Below are 19555 nucleotides of genomic sequence, written 5' to 3' on the forward strand. Positions count from 1 at the left end.
GAGTATGCTTGTCTAGTCCTCAGTTCACTTCATTTCCTCTCTATTCTTTTCTGTTCAATTGCCTGACACTGTTAGTGCTTCTCTTCTCACTAATCGTAATTGTCAGCTCTGAATGGAAAGTGATGCTTACAATGAAGTAGTCTCCAATACATGATTGAAAGGGGATGAATTAGGTTTTTTCTCTATGAATGTTCAAATGAATCGAAGCTCACAGTCATATAACTAAGTCATTGTCCTTGTCACCACCATACCATAAGAATTTGTTAATGAGTAAGATGTTTAGCTGACCAATGGTTGCGTGATTTATGTAGTGCCGCACAATACATCTGATTTCACCTCTGTCACCACATTCAAGCCCTATCAGGTGTCAATAGTTTTGACACTCAATACATACAATGATAGGCATTAACTTAGATGAGGCCCAAAAAGAATTTTAAAAGCTGTAGTTTCTCCTCTCCCAAATTTAATAGAATCAAATTATATTCTTCTTTTTTATGCAGAATAAATAAAATCTTTCCACCTGGAACATGTTGAAGCTTTTGATAAATTCACTGAAATAAGGGACCTTACCGGATCATTAGGCTTTTCCTTGGAAAGAAAGTATACCACTGACAGGGAAACAATGGAATTAATGCCAAAAAACAAGTTGACACAGACATAAGTGATGAAGGCCATTCCTGTTTCATGGAAGAGCCCAGCCAGCAAGTACATCCAGGAAAATGTTGCATACCTGCAGGTTAAAAACACAAAGAATTAAAATTATGCCTCGGCCAGGCATGGTGGCTCACACCTGTAATCCTAACACTTTAGGAGGCTGAGGCAGGTGGATCACTTGAGCCCAGGAGTTTGAGACCAGCCTGAGCAACTTGGCAAAACCCTGTCTCTACAGAAAAATATGAAAATCAGCCGGGTGCGGTGGCACGCACCTGTAGCCCTGGTTATTTGGGAGGCTGAGGTCGGAGGATCAAGCTGTGGTGAGCTGTGATCATGCCACTGCACTCCAGCCTGGGTGACAGAGTGAGATCCTGTCTCAGAAAAGAAATGCCTTAATTATTCTATTTTACAAAAAATAACAATTTAGATGGGCTTCCAAAGTAAAAATAACCATTAGGGATGAGTTGTCAAGCCTTCTAACTAGATCTCTCTTGCATTCCTTTTTGACAAAAAAAAATCCAAAGAGTGTTTTTTAAAGACAGTAAAAAGCCTCTTTAAGAAACCTTGAGTAGTTCTACATCATTAAAACTACAAATTAATCCCTTCTGAATATGGTATTATCCCGCCTAGGCAAGCCTTTTAGGTTGCTCAGAAATATGAGTTTAATCAGTATAAATCTTATAATTTAAAGTTGAGGAAAAGTAATGACACTGTTCAAGTCTAGCTGAGCAGAAAGAGCATGCTTAGAAGCTGGCTAGCCTGTTTTGAGCAAAACCTTGAGCAATTTGGGGGGCAATTAAATAGATCTAGAGACAGAGTTCCTGCATTAGCTACAATTGCTAATTAAGGGTTACTACCATGTATTCAGGGCAGAAAGATTTGTTATGCTAAGCATTGATTATATCAGCCTGTATTACCTGTATTAGCTTAAGATAGAAACAATATTATGTGTGTGTCCTTATACATCTATAAAAAGATAAATATAAGTAAGTATACATGAATGTATATGCACTTCATAATGCTACGTATACTCATATAGTCAATACATAAATTTATACATGTATACACATTTTCTCATCATTCTAAAGCTTTCATTTTTCTGTAAATGAGATCACATATGTAAATTAGAAAGCATGACACTTGGCACCCAATAAATGCTTATTAATTTTAGGTATTACTATTAATAACAACATTAATTTTCAAAAGTATTATACTTTATGGACTAGCAAGTGCAATGTGTTGTTAGTCATCACTCATGTCAAATGAAACCCCAAGACAATTGTAATTTAGCTAATGAGATTTAGTCCTATTTGTGTCTAGGGGCATTTAATTCTATTAATTCTTCTTTCATTGCTTAATCAGCAGCTTACCCAAACAGGAGAAGTAGGAGAGATACAGCGCCTAGGTTGTTTTCACTGTAGAATGCAGGTAATTTGAAAATCGCAATGATACCAATTGAAAACGCTACAGGCACCAAGTAGAAAACCTATGGAAATATTTAAAACAATGTTTAATACGTGACAAGCATTTTTCAAAAAAAAAATCAATAACCCATCTAGTTTAAAACTGCAACAAGTTGACCTAGAAAAATTTGAAGAAATGAATTCTTATTTATGTTCCCATTGCTTCTAACATTCAACTTATTTTACATTGATTTCACTTTAGAATTTGTCTCCTGCAATATGAGGTTAAGCCAATCTCCATCTTTAACAGATATACAAGGAGTCCCTGGTGTTCCTGCCTCTAGGCTTTGAGACTTGGGATGGTTCAGTGATAGAGGTTCAGTGAGAAAGATAAGACAGCCAGGTATCTTGGTATTACATTCAGTCCTCAAAGTATTGATTTTGTTTTGAATGCTGAAACTCTCTCAGATGGTTGATTTCTAAAGCTTGGTTATCAGTGTGAACCACTCTGTGCAAAGCAGCAGGGCATCGGGTCCCACATATCCTCATAATCACAGGTATACGAACAAAGAACTTAGCATTTTGTTGGCAAGTAGAAATATTAAATGCTGAGGAGTTTGCAGGAAGATGGACACAATGAAGGTGGTGGTAACTTAATTTGCAGGGTGGGGAGGAATCTCCTAAATTGGAATGAGCTCCAGATATAAGACAACAGAATCCTAAAGTACTAAGTAGACCTTCACAGAAGTATGTACTTGAAATTTTCTTAACATTAAAGCTCCTGTTAAGTCCTGAGAAGTCATTACTATTCTTTTAGATTTGACTTCTACAACAAACACATTTTAGACCTCACTGGATACATTAACAAAATGGATATGCAGTTAATTACTCTCCAACCCTTTAAGCCGATGATCTTGACAGCAACTCAGACAATTTCACCATAATCACCAGGCAAATGCATACCCATCCTGGGCTTTTGGCCAACATTGGTATGCTTGGAGTCAAGAACAACCATCTGAACTTGGGACTATTTTATGCAAATGAGAGAGCTATCAATGAAATACATCCCTTCTTTTTCCTACTAATCTTCTCTAATGTGTCATTAGCAGGGGCTACTACTTCGCATTTTCCACTATTAGTTGATTAAATTTTTATAAGCTTGATTGTTTGGCACAATTACGTAAGGATATTTTGCTGCTAAGCTTCTATTTCTCCACCGTACTGACTGTAAGACTTCAGCGTGCTTAGAATCACCTGGGGGATCTTTTTAAAAATGCATGTTCTCCACGCTCCCCTCCTAAGATATGGATTTAACAGATCTGGAGTGAGGCCCAGAAATCCTCATTTTAAGTGCCCTAGGGAATCTGATATAGTCCACAGAGATGAGGGCAGGTAGGTTATGTTTCCTCGAACCACTGGATGAAGATAAGCCTGACTCAAGTCATTTTCTTTATTTCCTGTCTTTGTGATAACAATTTGAACAAACTAGAGTAAATAACTCTTGAATAGAAAACTGATGTCTTCTATCCAAATTGATCTTTTATTCCCTGCAATGAAGGACATAAGTTACTCACCATGTCATAAATGAAGTTTGTTACCCAGTAGCATGTCACGCCAATGCCTGAAATGTGCTGCAACTGTTTGGCTTTGGTTTGATGTTCCCTTACAACATAGGTGACAAAGCTGGCGGTGGTGACAGAGTAGCCCATCAAGATAGACAGTGCCACTAAAATATCGATTAAACTGCTGATTCTAGAGTGAGCAATAGGGAGAGGAAAACACACATAAGTTTTTGAAACTCTTTTCCTTTCAGAAAGATTCATAACTAAAACCATCAAGAAAACAGTACAAGAGTTGGCTGTGACACAAATAAGGCATCCTGCAAGGCAGCCAGATAATATTTCCAACGTGACTCTACCGTGACCCTAGAATAAATGTAGTTCTAGTGCATCTGAATTGACTAGGGATATTTGATAGAAAAAGCTCGGTCTCCAATGGTTACAGAGTCTATGCAAGGGATATATCATTCTTGAGCATAGGAACCATACTTAATTGCTATGCAGGGAAGTTGAAGTGATGTAGCACTTATCACTTGACTTATAAAAGCAGCAAACGCTGTAAGTCTGCAGTCAACAAGCTCTACTTGGCAAGCCCACTCTACACCCTTGCAGAAACTTCCTTTGATCCCAGTCAGTGACATATTACCAGCCCTTCTAGATTGACATTCATTCAGATACAACTGTGATTTCCAATTACAGCACTTTATACAAAGGCTCAGCTATGTCAAGGAGAAAGTAGTCGTGCTAGAGATATCTGCTTACGTGGCTTGTTCTTGGTCTTGCACTCCTGGATAAGGATGGCTATACATGATGATGCCTTAAAGAAGAAACAGTTCTTCTATTAGTAGGTATTCAGTTAATCAGAAATACCAATTTTTAGATGAATAATATTCAACACTTTCCTCCTTATATTATTATCTAAACAATTTTATTTGGGGGACCTTTTTTTTTTAAAGGAAAATTATTTTCCCCCTAATCCCATTAATGCCATACAACTGGTGGCACTCACATAAAAAGAAGTTTTTCACATTGTGTTTAGAACCTTTGGGAAGGGAGCAAGAATTTGTATTTCTTATATTGCATTTCTCTCTAGTGTGTTATATTTAAATAAGTATGTTCCATTTTTTTCCTTCTATCTGGTCATATCTATGTTTGTATTTCAACAGCACTTCAGACATGTATTACATTTAAAAAAGCAATTCAAAGCAGGACCAATTATTTATATGAGGATCCCTTAAAGAGCAGACAGTTACTTCCCCCATCCCTCTTTAGTGCTGTCTGTGGTGGGGAAATAGTGTAGCCTGAGTGGACTCCTTCTTCCCCTTTATTGCTTCTAAGATGCTTATTTTTCTAGAGCTCTACCAGAGTAGGGCTTGGGAACTTCAGCCATACCCGAGGCCTTTTCATTGAGACATAAATGTCTAAGAGGATTCAGAGATATTAGCTGGCTTCAGAAAAGTGGTCACTTAATTCCAATACAGTCCCAAATTGCTGGGATCTCCCAGTGTTGTTTATACTTGAGTAAAAAACAAGGCTCTTTTCTTCCCTTCCTTAGGGGACCTTGGTTAGCCAAAGTCAAGAATGAGCTGTCAACAGTTTCCCAAAGGAAAACAATGTGAAGGTAAAGTGTGTACTGTCTGAGCGACTGTGGAAAAGAGTGGTAGGGGATGCCACTGAAGAAAGCTCCTAAATACTTGTTCCTATAGTGTCATAAACTAAGTGAGAGCTTTCTCACTTAACTGTTCATATAGTATTTGTTCATTGTACTAGGATGTTAAGGCCCTTGCACAGCACTGAATATTATAGACGATTCTAAAGGCAGATTTTCTCAAGTTACATTTATAATTTTCATTAAGTAGAATGTAACATCCTTTGAATTTGAGTTCTGTAACTCTTGTATATTAAAGAAAAAATATATGGTTAAAGCAAGAAACTAACAACAACAAAAACCAAGTTGATTTATAATGTTAATCACATCATTGGAGGGATATACTTTTCTTATCTTTTGTATAAATTAAGGGGCCCTTTTTAACTGAGATTCAGTTTTCCTGGGGGCTCTACTTAAACCCTAATGGTAAATTATTATATAGGTAAGGGAGAACTTTTATTTCTGCTTTGTATTTCAGAATCAAGAAATACTCTATTTCACCAGAGGAATCCTTGCAAATACATTTTACTCCACTATGCAAAATCCTGTGGAACCAGTTTTTTATACATATTTTTAGCTGAAAGATCAAGGAAATGTGTCACAGTTGGGGACCTGTATCATAATTATCTCTGTAGGTTCTACAGCATCCAGCATGATGTCCAAAGTAGAGAGATTGGTCAGTAAATGCTTTTAAATGAACTCAAATCTTAAAATTTCGATTGATATTTTTCTCACATATAATGTATATTAAAAAGAAGACATCTTCTGATGTCTCTACAGTTATAAACCTTAATTTAGATGCTTCCCATGGGCCACTGCTTCTAATGCAACAAAGTAAGAATAAACACTGGAGTGGAAGGGACAATATGTTAGTATTCTTGAAAAAGAGCCTAGTTTTATAACATTTGTTAAGGAAAACAAGCAAACCTGTATTTTTTGAGAAGAAAGAACAGAATTTTCATGTTATATTAACCACTAGAGGGAACCACATGAATAGAATAGATATTGACATTGCAAAGGAAAGCTAATTAAAAGATTTTTATTAGCATGTTAGAATTCAAAGAAAATCAATTTTATAGTTAAAGTAAAAACCCAATTCATGCAAAATCTAACAAAGATGCCTTCAAACAACTAGTGTGTTAGAGGGAGGCAGTGGGAGAATAATTGAGTTGATTTTTAAAACCAGTAATATTATTACAATGGTAGATCTCATATATGCATTAAGAAACAATAAAAGTAAGTTAGGGTGATGTAGCACTTCTTCTTTGAAAGAGATCGAGTTCCTTCCAGAGAGAGTGGAAACTTACCACTTCCGTAAGTCTATTTAAGAAAAATTATTGGAGGCTAGAAGACATACTATTACTAATTTCTATATAACTCAAGCTACATCTTAAATTAGTTTTAATTAAAATAAACTTCAGTTTAGGGTCAAAATAAACTTTTATGTTTTAGAATTCTTAATTCTTTATACTCTGTAACTTAAAATGTAATGTTAGGAGCTACAACAAGCCTGCTGGAGTCTAGAGTGACTCAGATTGCCTTGGTCTAAATAAAGAGCACTAATTACAAAGGAAGCCAGAATACAGGTTTTAAAAAGCTGACCCTTCAAAAGCAGCATTGGTCTCTTGTTCTCTTTATCTTTGCTACATTTTCCCCTAGTTATTTCTATAGTTCTTATACTTTCATTATCTGTCTCAACAATAAATGTCTTTTGCTCTGAATAAAACACCCTACTGAAAGTACAGCATCCAGTAGTATTTCACACCGGTTACACTAGACCCAATTCACTTTAGTCATCATTTAATTTAATTTACCACTTTTGACTTTGTTCTTTATTGATGCTCTAGATCTAAGGACTATCAATCTTGTATTTTCTTCTTGGTTTCTCCTGATAGGAAAATGCCAAAGCAATTGGGGAAAAAAATACTGTTTTCTCTGAAATGAAGACTCCTCAAGATCCTGTTGCTGGAATGAGTATTGGACTCTTCTGTCTACTTCTACAGTCACCAGTACATCTGGCATACACTATGATGCCCAACAGTAGGGTGATGAAAGAAATGTAGATGTTGGCATTTCTAAAAGAGATGTTGTATCTTTTTTCCTACTTAATAGACTATTAGGCTATAAATCTCAATCTTGGCCAGCAAATGTGTTTGCCAGCTTTTCTTTATTCTTTTTAATTTATTTTTAGGTTCAGCATGGAAAAACAATTTGAGCAAGGCTCAAGAAGATGAGATGATCTTATAAACAGTAATTGAAATATGTATATTTTTTAAAAGTCTCTTTCGAATTTCAAACCTTATTTTAAAAACTATGTGAAAGCCTCTTGTGAAACTCAACTGAAGTAGGCATGGCTGAGTCCAGAGGAGCAGTGTGGAGGATTAGAAAAATAAATAGGCAGGAGTCAGACAGTCCTGGATTCAAATCCCACTTCTAGGCCTTAGAGAAATAATATAATAGTAGGGGATAATAATATTCACCCTGAAGAGTGCTGTAGGGATCATCAATATTTCATATAAAGCATGTCATATGGGCAGTGCTCAATGAATGGCAATGCTTTTGCCCAGGTATAGAACTTCTTAGTATAAAAGTTTTGTCTTTCAGAAAATTAACAAAGATATTCAGGACCGGAATTCAGCTCTGGATCAAGTAGACCTGATAGATATCTACAGAACTTTCTATCCCAAAACAACAGAATGTACATTTTTCTCATTGCCACATGTCACTTACTCTAAAATCGATCACATAATCGGAAGTAAAACACTCCTCAGTAAATGCAAAAGAACTGAAATCATAACAAACAGTCTCTCAGACCACAGTGCAATTAAATTAGAACTCAAGATTAGGAAATTCAGTCAAAACCACACAACTACATGGAAATTGAACAACCTTTTCCAGAATGACTCTTGGGTAAATAATGAAATTAAGGCAGAAATCAAGAAGTTCTTTGAAACTAATGAGAAAAAGAGAGAATGTACCAGAATCTCTGGGACGCAGCTAAAGTAGTGTTAAGAGGGAAATTTATAGCACTAAATGCCCACATCAAACAGCTAGACAGAGCTCAAGTTAATAACCTAACATCTTAACTAAAAGAACTTAGAGAACCAAGAGCAAATAAACCCCAAAGCTAGCAGAAGATAAGAAATAACCAAGATCAGAGCTGAACTGAAGGAGATAGAGACACAAAAAATCCTTTAAAAAATCAATGAATCCAGGAGCTGTTTTTTGAAAAAATTAATAAAATAGACAACTAGCTAGACTAACAAATAAGAAAAGAGAGAAGAGTCAAATAAACACAATGAAAAATGATAAGGGGGATATTACCGCTGACCCCATAGAAATACAAACAACCATCAGAGAATACTATGAACACCTCCATGCAAATAAACTAGAAAATGTAGAAAAAATGGATAAATTTCTGGACACATATACCCTCCCAAGACTGAGCCAGGAAGAAATTGAATCCCTGAATAGACCAATAACAAGTTCTGAAATTGAGGCAGTAATAAAAAACTTACCAACCAAAAAGAGCCCAGGACCAGATGGATTCACAGCTGAATTCTACCAGAGTATAAAGAAGAGCTGGTACAATGTCTGCTAAAATTATTCCAAATAATTGAAAAGGAGAGACTCCTCCCTAACTAATTCTATGAGGCCAGCATCATCTGATACCAAAACCTGGCAGAGATACCAAAAAAAAAAAAAAAAAAAAAAAGAGGCTGTGCATGATGGCTCATGCCTGTAATCCCAGCACTTTGGGAGCCCAAGGTGGGTGGATCACCTGAAGTCAGGAGTTCAAGACCAGCCTGCCCGGTAGAGACATGGTGAAACCCTGTCTCTACTAAAAATACAAAAAATTAGCCAGGCATGTGGCAGGCACCTGTAATCCCACCTACTTGGGAGGCTGGGGCAGGAGAATTGCTTGAACCCGGGAGGCAGAGGTTGCGGTGAGCTGAGATCGTGCCACTGCACTCCAGCCTGGGTGACTGACAGAGTGAGACTCTGCCTCAAAAAAAAAAAAAAAAAAAAAAAAAACTTCAGGCCAATATCCTTGATGAACATCGATGCAAAAATTCTCAATAAAACACTGGCAAACTCCAGTTTGCACATCAAAAGGCTTATCTGCCACAAGTTGGCTTTCATCCCTAGGATACAAGGTTGGTTCAGCATATACAAATCAATAAATGTGATTTATCACATAAACAGAACTAAAGACAAAAACTGCAAGATTATCTCAATAGACGCGGAGAAGGCATTTGATAAAATCCAGCATCCCTTTTGTTAAAAACTCAAACTAGGTATTGAAGGAACATACCTCAAAATAGTAAGAGATGTATACGGCAAACCCACAGTCAATATCATACTGAATGGGCAAAAGCTGGAAGCATTCCCCCTGAAAACTGGCACAAGACAAGGATATGCTCTCTCACCACTCCTATTCAACACAGTATTGGAAGTTTTCGCCAGAGCAATCAGGCAAGGTAAAGAAATAAAGGTATTCAAATAGGAAGAGAGAAAGTCAAATTATCTTTGTTTGCAGTTGACATGATCCTATATCTAGAAAACCCCATTGTCCAGCCCAAAAGCTTCTTAAGCTAGGATAAGCAGCTTCAGCAAAATCTCAGGAGACAAAATCAATGTGCAAAAATTACTAGCATTCCTATACACCAACAGCAGGCAAGCAGAGAGCCAAATCATGAATGAACTCTCATTCACAATTGCTACAAAAAGAATAAAATACCTAGGAATACAGCTAACAAAGGAAGTGAAGGACCTCTTCAAGAGAACAACAAACCACTGCTCAAAGCAATCAGAGAGAACACAAACAAATGGAAAAACATTCCATGCTCATGGATAAGAAGAATCAATATCGTGAAAATGGCCATACTGCCCAAAGTAATTTACAGATTCAATGCTATTCCCATTAAACTACCATTGACATTCTTCACAGAATTAGAAAAAAAAATTTTAAATTCATATAAAACCAAAAAAAGAGATGGAATAGCTAAGACAATCCTAAGTAAAAAGAACAAAGCTGGAAGCATCACACTATCCAACTTCAAACTATACTACAAGGCTATAGTAATCAAAAAAGCATGGTACTGGTACAAGAACAGACACATAGACCAATGGAACAGAATGGAGAACTCAGAAATAAGACCACATACCTACGACCATCTGATCTCTGACAAACCTGACAAAAACAAACAATGGGGAAAAAGATTCCCTATTTAATAAATGATGCTGGGAGAACCGGCTAGCCATATGCAGAAAATTGAAACTGGACCCCTTTCTTACACCATATTCAAAAATTAACTGGAGATGGATTAAAGCCTTAAATGTAAAACCCAAAACTATAAAAACCCTAGAAGAAAATCTAGGCAATACCATTTGGGACATAGGCACGGGCAAAAATTTCATGATGAAAATGCCAAAAACAAAGCAATTGCAACAAAAGCAAAAATTGACAAATGGGATCTAATTAAACTAAAGAGCTTCTGCATAGAAAAGGAAACTTTCATCAGAGTGAACAGACAACCTACAGAATGGGAGAAAAATTTTGCCATCTGTCTGTCTGACAAAGGTCTAATATCCAGAGTCTTTAAAGAACTTAAATTTACTGGGGCGAGGGGGGAAGAAAACATTAAAAAGTGGGCAAAGGGCATGAACAGACACTTCTAAAAAGAAGACATACATGCAGCCAATAAACACATGAAAAAAAGCTCAACATCACTCATCATTAGAGAAATACAAATCAAAACCACAATGAGATACCATCTCAAAATAGTCAGAATGGCTATTAGTAAAAAGTCAAAAAGCAATAGATGCTGGCGAGGTTGCAGAGAAAAAGGAGCGCTTTTACACTGTTAGTAAGAATGTAAATTAGTTCAACCATTGTGGAAGACAGTGTGGTGATTCCTCAGAGATCTACAGGCAGAAATACCATTTCACCCAGCAGTCTTATTACTACATATATACCCAAAGGAATATAAATAATTTTGTTATAAAGATACATGCACATGTATGTTCACTGCAGTACTATTCACAATAGCAAATATATGGAATCAACCTAAATGTCCATCAATGATAGACTGGATAAATAAAATGTGGTACATATACACCATGGAATACTATGCAGCCATAAAAAGGAACGAGATCATGTCCTTTGCAGGGAGATGGATGGAGCTGGAAGCCATTATCCTCAGCAAACTAATGTAGGAACAGAAAACCAAATACTGCACGTTCTCACTTATAAGTGGGAGCTGAATGCTGAGAATACATGGACACATGGTGGGGAACAACACACACTGGGGCCTGTCAGAGCGCAGAGGATGGAAGGAGGGAGAGCATGAGGAAGAATAGCTAATGGATGCTGGGCTTAATACCTAGGTGATGTGTTGATATGTGCAGCAAACCACCATGGCACATGTTTACCTATGTAACAAACCTGCACATCTGGCACATGTACCCCTGAACTTAAAATAAAAGTTGAAGAAAAATAATAATAAAAATAAAAAAGTAACCACTAACATATGTCAAAAAAGAAAGAAAAGTTTTGTCATCATATTTAGATTTGTGAACAGTATTTGTAAACATTAATTGTTTTTAAAAATTGTTTAGCCTATAGACAAGCACATCGTTTAAAAATATTTTTCTTTGAGCTGTAACTACTTGGTTGACAGCAGACATGCACGTGACGTCAGCATTATTATCCTGATTTGATAGATGAGAAAACTAAATTGACCTGAAGTTAAGAGGATTATCCAGAATGGTGCATCTGGCGATAGTTACTACTTCTAAACTCCTTTTAAAGACCTGTGATTTAGATACCATAAAATACCTGCCACCTGTGAAGAAACAGGATATAAAGTGCATTTTTATACAAAGAGTAACAGAAGTTGCAATACAGGACACTTTTGTGTTAGTAACTTTACCATGTCGGGCAGCATCGTATTTTGACATGTTAACTCGCAGAAGGAAATTATTCAGGCTGTTGAGGTAAGCTGGAAGGGAGTGATAGCCTTCTGGATCATACCATACCTATTAAATTCCAAAAGAAGGCAAGATCAATATTGCGTTCAAATAAATTAGGCTGTCTTAACATCTGACAGCTATCTTATTTATATTTAAAATAAGAGCATCAATTTTCCAATAATTTATTTTATCTTGGAAGATTATGCACTGTTCTCTAGAGTATTGACCATAGGCCTATAAATTTCCAATTTAGAAACAGGCAGAAATTGGGAAGAGTTGTTCTGTGGATAGCACTAAATTATTAGTTATTCAGGATCTCTTCTAGGCAAAGCTTGAAATAAACTGGAGAAATCATTATCTACATCCCTGTGGCAGATCCATGGGATTCTGAGACTAGAACTAAGATATCCTGGCTGCCAATAATGGTAATAAAAACTAATGGAATAGACCAAGCTGGAGAAATAAATAAAATACATATACACGCATGGTGTCCTTAGCACAAGATTGAAAGCCTTGACATTCCTCCACTAATTTTTGATTCCTAATTATAACCTACCAAATGGGGCGCGATTTTACCTTCTATGTCATAAACAGAGAGATTTAATATACTGGTGAACCTCAATTCAAGAAACCCAATTACTAATTCAAAATAGCAAAGTTGATTTGGAGAGAAATGATTTTATATTAGAAATTCACGTTTGTGCAAGAATATTTACTGTGTGTGTGGAGAGAGAGAAGAGAGGAAGAAAAGGAAAGCACTGAAATCCCCAGCACCACTAATTACTTTCTATATGATTTACTGTAAAAATCAGCTAAAATAGACTCAGTAATATTTATCACACAGGGATGCTGTGAGCAGAAAATTAGGTAGTTTGTGTAAAAGATGATACTCGTGGTTGGCACATAATCGTCACGAAATGGACATTAGTTCCCCCACTTTCCCAAAGACTGTGTATGTCTCTTACTACCAGATGAGAAATATGTGTAGACAATTTTAAATCCCTATGACTACCATTGATCACATAGGTAAGAATATGCATCTGATCCCGTGACTCTACCTCATTTTAGGTATAATCTAAAAGGAAAAATAAGTGAGCAGAATTATTTATCTCCATTAAATTTGGTTAAAGTTTCCAGGTTCTTTAAGAAGCAAGGCTAAACATATACGTTTTCATTTCTAAATAGTTATGACATATACACAAGAAAAGTGCAGGTAATAAAGTATAGTGTTACCAAAAAAATTCTGAAGGAAGTACATCCCTTAAACTATACACGGGTTGAGAAATAAGAATTGCCAGCCTCCAGAACGCCTTTTCCCTGACCCTCTGTGTCCTTCCAAATCACAATACCCTCCCTTTCCCCTAAACAAACGGTTGAGTTTTGCCTATAAACTCTCAAAGTTTACAGTAAATGTAATCATAGTCAATGTATTCCTTTTTGTCTTTTCTTTCCTTATTAATAATGTTCAGGAGATTTAACTTGCTTGTTACATGGAGCTGAGTTCTTTCATTTCCATTGCTGAAAGTTTTATTGAATGAATATGAAACAGTTTATTTCTATATTCTGCATGTGGGCATTTTGGATTGCGTTTTTGGCTATTATGAGAAATGCTACTATGTATACACATTTGTACGTGTGTCCTGATGCTAATGTGTACATGTTTCCCTAGGGTACATACACAGAATTGGAACCACTGTGCCCTGGGTTATGCACAATGCCAAATCGATTGTACCCATATTTTGTTTTCACTTCATGAAAATGATTAAACATATCAATTTCACCTTCTCATTTGTATGACATTCCAGAAAAAAGATCAAAATTTACCTTGGCAAGTGTTCTATTGGCAGGGACTCCTGTTATATCAAAACGAAGGTCTTTTGTCAAAGGCAGCCCAAAACTCCAACCTCCATATCTACAGAGAGTAATAAAAATATATCTTTGGTTTAGTGGAGAAAATCTTCTTAAATAGATCTAAAATACTTAACGAGGAGCTCAACTTTTTTTTTCTGTTAGGAACACATTTACAGTATAAAATGAATACTGCCTGACAAATATTTTACATTTCTATCAATTCTTTTTATCATATTTCAGTCTCAAGTGTACCTTATAACTAGAGGCAATAAGTCCTAAACAACTGCATATGTTTAGTAGTCATCCTGAAAATGAGTGGCATATAATGTAATCAGTTTCTCCATCTTAACTGACCCATCTACCATCTCAAATATCTTAATATTTTATTACTCAAATATTCCTTTTAGGTAACTAATATGGAAGTGATATAATATCAGTTCATATCTTTTTTCAAATGGCTCAATTTCTTCTATATAACAAATTTTCCCCTATATTGTCCCCAGACATTATACATTTTTTTCTCCCTGAATATTTGAGGGCAAGTTGGGTCTTGTCAATTCATGTCAACTGCTTGTCAATTCATGGTATAAAAATGAAAAGTTGATTTTTAAAATCCAAGTAGTAATTTTAAGAATAGGTTAATTTAACTGCCTACCAAATTAAGGACAGACTAAATAAATAATGGTGCAGTCACACTAGAATAATCTTGTGACTGTCATCCTAAATGTAGTGCTATAGAGCTATATATTTTTGACATGCAAATAACATCATAGTATGTAATTCACTTTTTTCAAAGGCAGATTTTAAGACAGTTGGTTTATAATAAAACCCATTTTGTTAAAAATATTTACATGTATATCTGTGACAAAGAAACTTCTGGAAGGATATACACCAAAATATCAATAGTGCTTATATCTGTGTGGAGAAATAATATTATTTTTCTTCTTTTTGCTTATCTGTAGTTTCTAATTATTTTTTACAATATTAATCATGGATGTATATTGAGAAACAAAGGAGGGAAAAGATGGAGGAAAGAAGAAAATGGCAGCAATTGAAGGTCTACCAACTTTGTGTCCATGACAAATGCTTGGGTGGCTTAAGTACAAGCACATTTCCTTGCTACACATGAACAACACATTTTGTCCATATGCAGATATCACACTCTTAAGTTTTGAGATATTCATATTGGAACTGAGGCCAATTGTCATCAAAAGTCATGCCTTAAACCTCTCCAAGTTGGTATAAGTCAGTCAATAAATTCCCTTTGGCTTCAAGGAAAAAAAAAATATGTACAAACTTAACAGTACATTTTTGAGGCCTAATATAACCATTGGTTTTCCATTTGCTCAAATAAATCTTAATTTAGAGTCATTATTTACATTTCAATATATAAGGCTGTTTAAATAAAACTGAGAATTTAACCATGTAAAATGTAAACAATAGAAATTTGTATCTATTGTCTCTTTAGAAGGCAGCTACCATTAAAATTAGCAAGCAATTAAATATGTTATAAACAGATTATTTTACCTTTTTTGGACAAACTCATTTGCAGTTGATATAAGATAATTTTCCACTCGTTGCCCAGTGAGGTTATAAATTACCTGGGATGAGTAAGTTCTTCTGTGCGGTGGGGAATAGTTAAATTTAGGACATTCCTGGAAAATAAAGTTAAAAATGAATTTTTTTCTGGCCAATGCTGTGCAAGTTAAATAGACAATGTCAAGGAGCTTCAGTCTCATCATTTGTCTATTACTGCAACTGGTAGAGTGTGATAAGACTGTCCTTTGACTCTAAAGAGCTTTGAAAAAGAAGTCATCTCACCTACACCAAGAAATTAGAACAAATAGTTATTATTCATGTAGAGCAAATCCCTATGTTTAGGACTCACTTAAAGGCCTGAAAGAACACAAGTTAACAAATGTGTGATATTTCCTTCACTGTGCTGAGGCTTAATATGTTTGGACAATAATGTTAAACATTAAGATGATAAAATTTCCTCAATAATTCTCAAGGAAGGAAAAAAATATTTGCCACAAATTGAAAATATAACACTTTTCAAGGATTGATAGCAGTGGATGAAAAGTTTATGATACATTAGTTTTAGTATGCAACCTAAGACTCAGCTTAGTTATATGTATATTAGTTAATATTATATATGTATATATGTGTGTATGTATATTAGTTTGATATATATAAACTTTTAGTTTGGGATTATTTTAGATTTACAGAAAAGTCACAAAGCTAGTGGAGAGTTCCTGTGTACCCTGGTCACTTTCCCTTGTGGGTACTTACATTACCAAGTATATTTGTTTAGAGCTTAGTTTAACCATTTATATTTATGCCTGTAACTTTCTTTGCTTCCTGACAACTTAATTTTCAGTGTAGCTTCTCATGCTTCATTGCAATGAAGTTTAGTATGGGAAAAGTCTAGCACGTTTTTATAGTGCCACCTGTCTATCTCAAGAACATAAAGTTCCAGCTTGCTCTAAAGAAAATCGGTGCTGGATTTTATCTTATATCAAGTTATATCAACATGAAGATCACATTCCAGAGTGACACTGCTTTCACAAATAATTAAAAGAGAATACTCTTATGTATTGGTGTAATTTTTTAATTATACTATACATAGAGAAATGCACATGTATTATCTGTACTGCCTGATGAATTTTGACAAACTGACACACCTGTGTAACCAGTCACCAACAACCAAGACAAGATACAGAACAGGACCACTACCTCAGAAGCCCCCTCATCACACTCCCTTCAAATTACTATCACTCCCAAAGTAACAGACACAGCGTAGTTTTGCCTATTTTTATATTTTATATTAATGGAATAGTATAAATGTGTTTTCTTGTGTCTGGTTCTTTTCACTCATTATTATGATTATGAGAATCTTCCATATGTTATGTATGGTGGTCAATCAATCATTCTCATTTTGTTTATATACTACTGTGGAAATATATTATATTTGACATTACCTATTCTGTTAGTGAGCATTATTCACATTTCTGATGGGTATATAGTAAGAGTGGAATTGCAGGTCCCACAGATATGCAAATTTTTACCATTGGGATACATTGCCAAGTAGTTTTAAAAACTGTTTGCACAAAATTAAATTCCCAGAGCAGAATATGAGAGTTCTGGTTGCTGCATATTTTTGTTAACACTTAGAATTTTTCCTCTTCTTCATTTTAGCCATTCTGGTGAGTGTGGAGTGGTATTGCTTTGTGCCTTAAATTTGTATGTCCCTGATGACTACCTTTTTATATATTTATTGGCCATTTGGATATGCTCTTTGTACAGTGTCTCATGGTTGTTGCTAATTTTTCTGCTGTGTTATTTATCTTTTTCTCATTGATTTGCAGTTCTTTGTACACACATTTATTCTGGATATGAGTCCTTTGTTGTATATTGTGAATATCATTCTCTACTCTGTGGATTTCCTTTTTACTCTCTTCATCTTTTGATGTATATACAGTAGAATTTTTTTTCTCTCTCAAAAAACTTAGTACTTTTTCCATATTGTATGTCTGGTATACAGAGCATCAATTATGCAAAGTGACCTCATTGTTATTAAATAGTTGGAAATAGATTTAGGGATGTTAATTAAATGACAAAATTGGTTGGAAAAAATTGAAGATCTACTGGATTTTTAATTTATTTTAATTTATTTATTTTGAGACAGGGTCTCTCTCTGTCACCCAGGCTGGAGTGCTATGGTGCAATCACAGCACTGCAGCCTTGACCCCGTGGGCTCAAGCCATCATCCCACTTCAGCCCCACCAAGTAGCTGGGACTACACGTGCACACCACTACACCCAGCTAATTTTTAAATTTTTTGTAGAGATGAGGTCTCACTATGTTGCCCAAGCTGGTCTTGAACTCCTGGGCTCAAGCAATCCTCCCATCTCCCAAAGTACTGGGATTACAGGCATGAGCCACTGCACCTGGCCTAGATTTTTCAGATTAATAAAAACTATACAAATTTCAATTTTAAATATTAAGTTAGGTAACTTTTACTGTGAACTAAAGAAATACATAAAGAACTTCTGAAGTTAGCTAAATTCGATAAAGGATTTTAAAACTTTTAATACTGGGTTAAGACTAATTTTTTTTTTACCACCCAGGCTGGAGTGCAGTGGTACAGCCTTGAACTCCCACCAAGGCTCAAGCCATCCTCTCACCTCAGCCTCCTGAGTGGCTGGGACCACAGACGCGTGTCACCATGCCCAGCAAATTTTATCTTACTTTTTATATTTTTGGTAGAGATGGGGTTTCACCATGTTGCCCAGGCTGGTCTTGAACTCCTGAGCTCAAGCAATCCACCAGCCTCAGCCTCCCAATGTGCTGGGATTACAGGCTTGAGCCATCACACCTGGCCAAGACTAATTTTTAAATATGCAGGGATTCCAAAAGACTCTTTTTGGGTCCCAACTCTTATTGTTAGTAACTATTTTGCATAAGAACACCAAAATGGGTTGCATTCACTGAAGATATTTTCATTATAAACTATTATACCAAGACACTTCAGTGTACAACCATATGTCACGCTGAAGAAAATATTGCAAGAAATTTAGTTGGCAATATAGTAACTATTAGAAACTAATAGTGACCTTTTTTCTTCAACAATCTTGAACTTCTCTAGTGAATGTGGTTCTCGTACAAGTGTGGTGAACTGATAGGCTTAGAAAACTAAGGTCCACATCAATAGAATACAGAGTAAGTGATAAATAATTTTTTTGTTTTTTCAGGAAATGATTTTTTTCCTGAAGCCTGGAGGTGTTGCTTAGAGACACATGGAGTTCTGTTCTAGACTTATACATTATTGACTTCCCAGCCGACCACTACAGTGGCAGTCTTGCTATATTTCAAATATGACAGTTATGGTCGCATTTTTTCCTGTGAAGCATAGAGCCTTCTACTTAGTTCTAAATTGAGACCAAAAATTCATTTTCGGTTGGTTTCCACAAAGACCATCATAGAATTATCTACCTTTGGAAATTGGTCCCGAGATGGATTTATAACAGTAAGCTGATGTTCAAAGTCAGTATTTTTTGAGCTGCCCAGATCCATATTTCTGAGCTACTAGCTTCCATAAAATGAACTTATACTGATTCTTTGGTAACCTAGAGAGATCTTTCGAGCTTTCGATATTTATTCCCGTATTTTTCCCATTTCACTGAAACTGAATTCCATCTTACCTGGACATTTTCTGAGCAGGAGCAAACACCAAAATTAGTGATGGGTTCTCCACTGGTGTTCCATTTTTCCAGACTGTCTTTGTTTAAACACTGTCTGCAAGTTAAAATGATATTGCTATGAGGTGTGTATGTCTATGTGTTCTCATGTTTACATATGAGCATGTAAACAAGTATTTGGTATTAAGTTCATGTGTGTAGTCACAGAACAATTTAATGATTTTTCATAACTTCAGTGTACATTGCTCCACCATTTCCAAATGA

The 19555-nt window shown here is 35.6% G+C and overlaps 1 protein-coding gene and 1 long non-coding RNA gene across 6 annotated transcripts in view; one reads left to right on the forward strand and one right to left on the reverse strand.

The window, feature by feature from the left end:
* The window catches only part of LOC112208398 (uncharacterized), a 155125-nt gene extending 147713 nt beyond the window's left edge, over positions 1 to 7412 (forward strand). For 2 of the 3 annotated variants that reach the window (XR_008546686.2, XR_002942863.3), the window contains 3 exons: positions 5172 to 5237; positions 5743 to 5940; positions 7160 to 7412. This is a non-coding gene — a long non-coding RNA (uncharacterized LOC112208398). Of the gene's footprint in view, positions 1 to 4315; positions 4461 to 5171; positions 5238 to 5742; positions 5941 to 7159 lie in introns of all 3 variants that reach the window. The other variant, XR_002942862.3, reaches the window with a different exon arrangement.
* The window catches only part of ABCA12 (ATP binding cassette subfamily A member 12), a 206679-nt gene that overhangs the window by 22970 nt on the left and 164154 nt on the right, over positions 1 to 19555 (reverse strand). For all 3 annotated transcript variants that reach the window (XM_016950439.4, XM_063790735.1, XM_063790734.1), the window contains 8 exons: positions 19295 to 19388; positions 15618 to 15745; positions 14064 to 14151; positions 12200 to 12305; positions 4379 to 4433; positions 3632 to 3809; positions 2025 to 2140; positions 571 to 730 (listed from right to left, as the gene is read on the reverse strand). In XM_016950439.4, coding sequence (XP_016805928.3) covers positions 571 to 730; positions 2025 to 2140; positions 3632 to 3809; positions 4379 to 4433; positions 12200 to 12305; positions 14064 to 14151; positions 15618 to 15745; positions 19295 to 19388 — 925 coding nt within the window. The remainder of the gene's footprint in view (positions 1 to 570; positions 731 to 2024; positions 2141 to 3631; positions 3810 to 4378; positions 4434 to 12199; positions 12306 to 14063; positions 14152 to 15617; positions 15746 to 19294; positions 19389 to 19555) is intronic.

The sequence above is a fragment of the Pan troglodytes genome, chromosome 13 (assembly GCF_028858775.2).
Source record: "Pan troglodytes isolate AG18354 chromosome 13, NHGRI_mPanTro3-v2.0_pri, whole genome shotgun sequence".
Lineage (NCBI taxonomy): Eukaryota > Metazoa > Chordata > Mammalia > Primates > Hominidae > Pan > Pan troglodytes.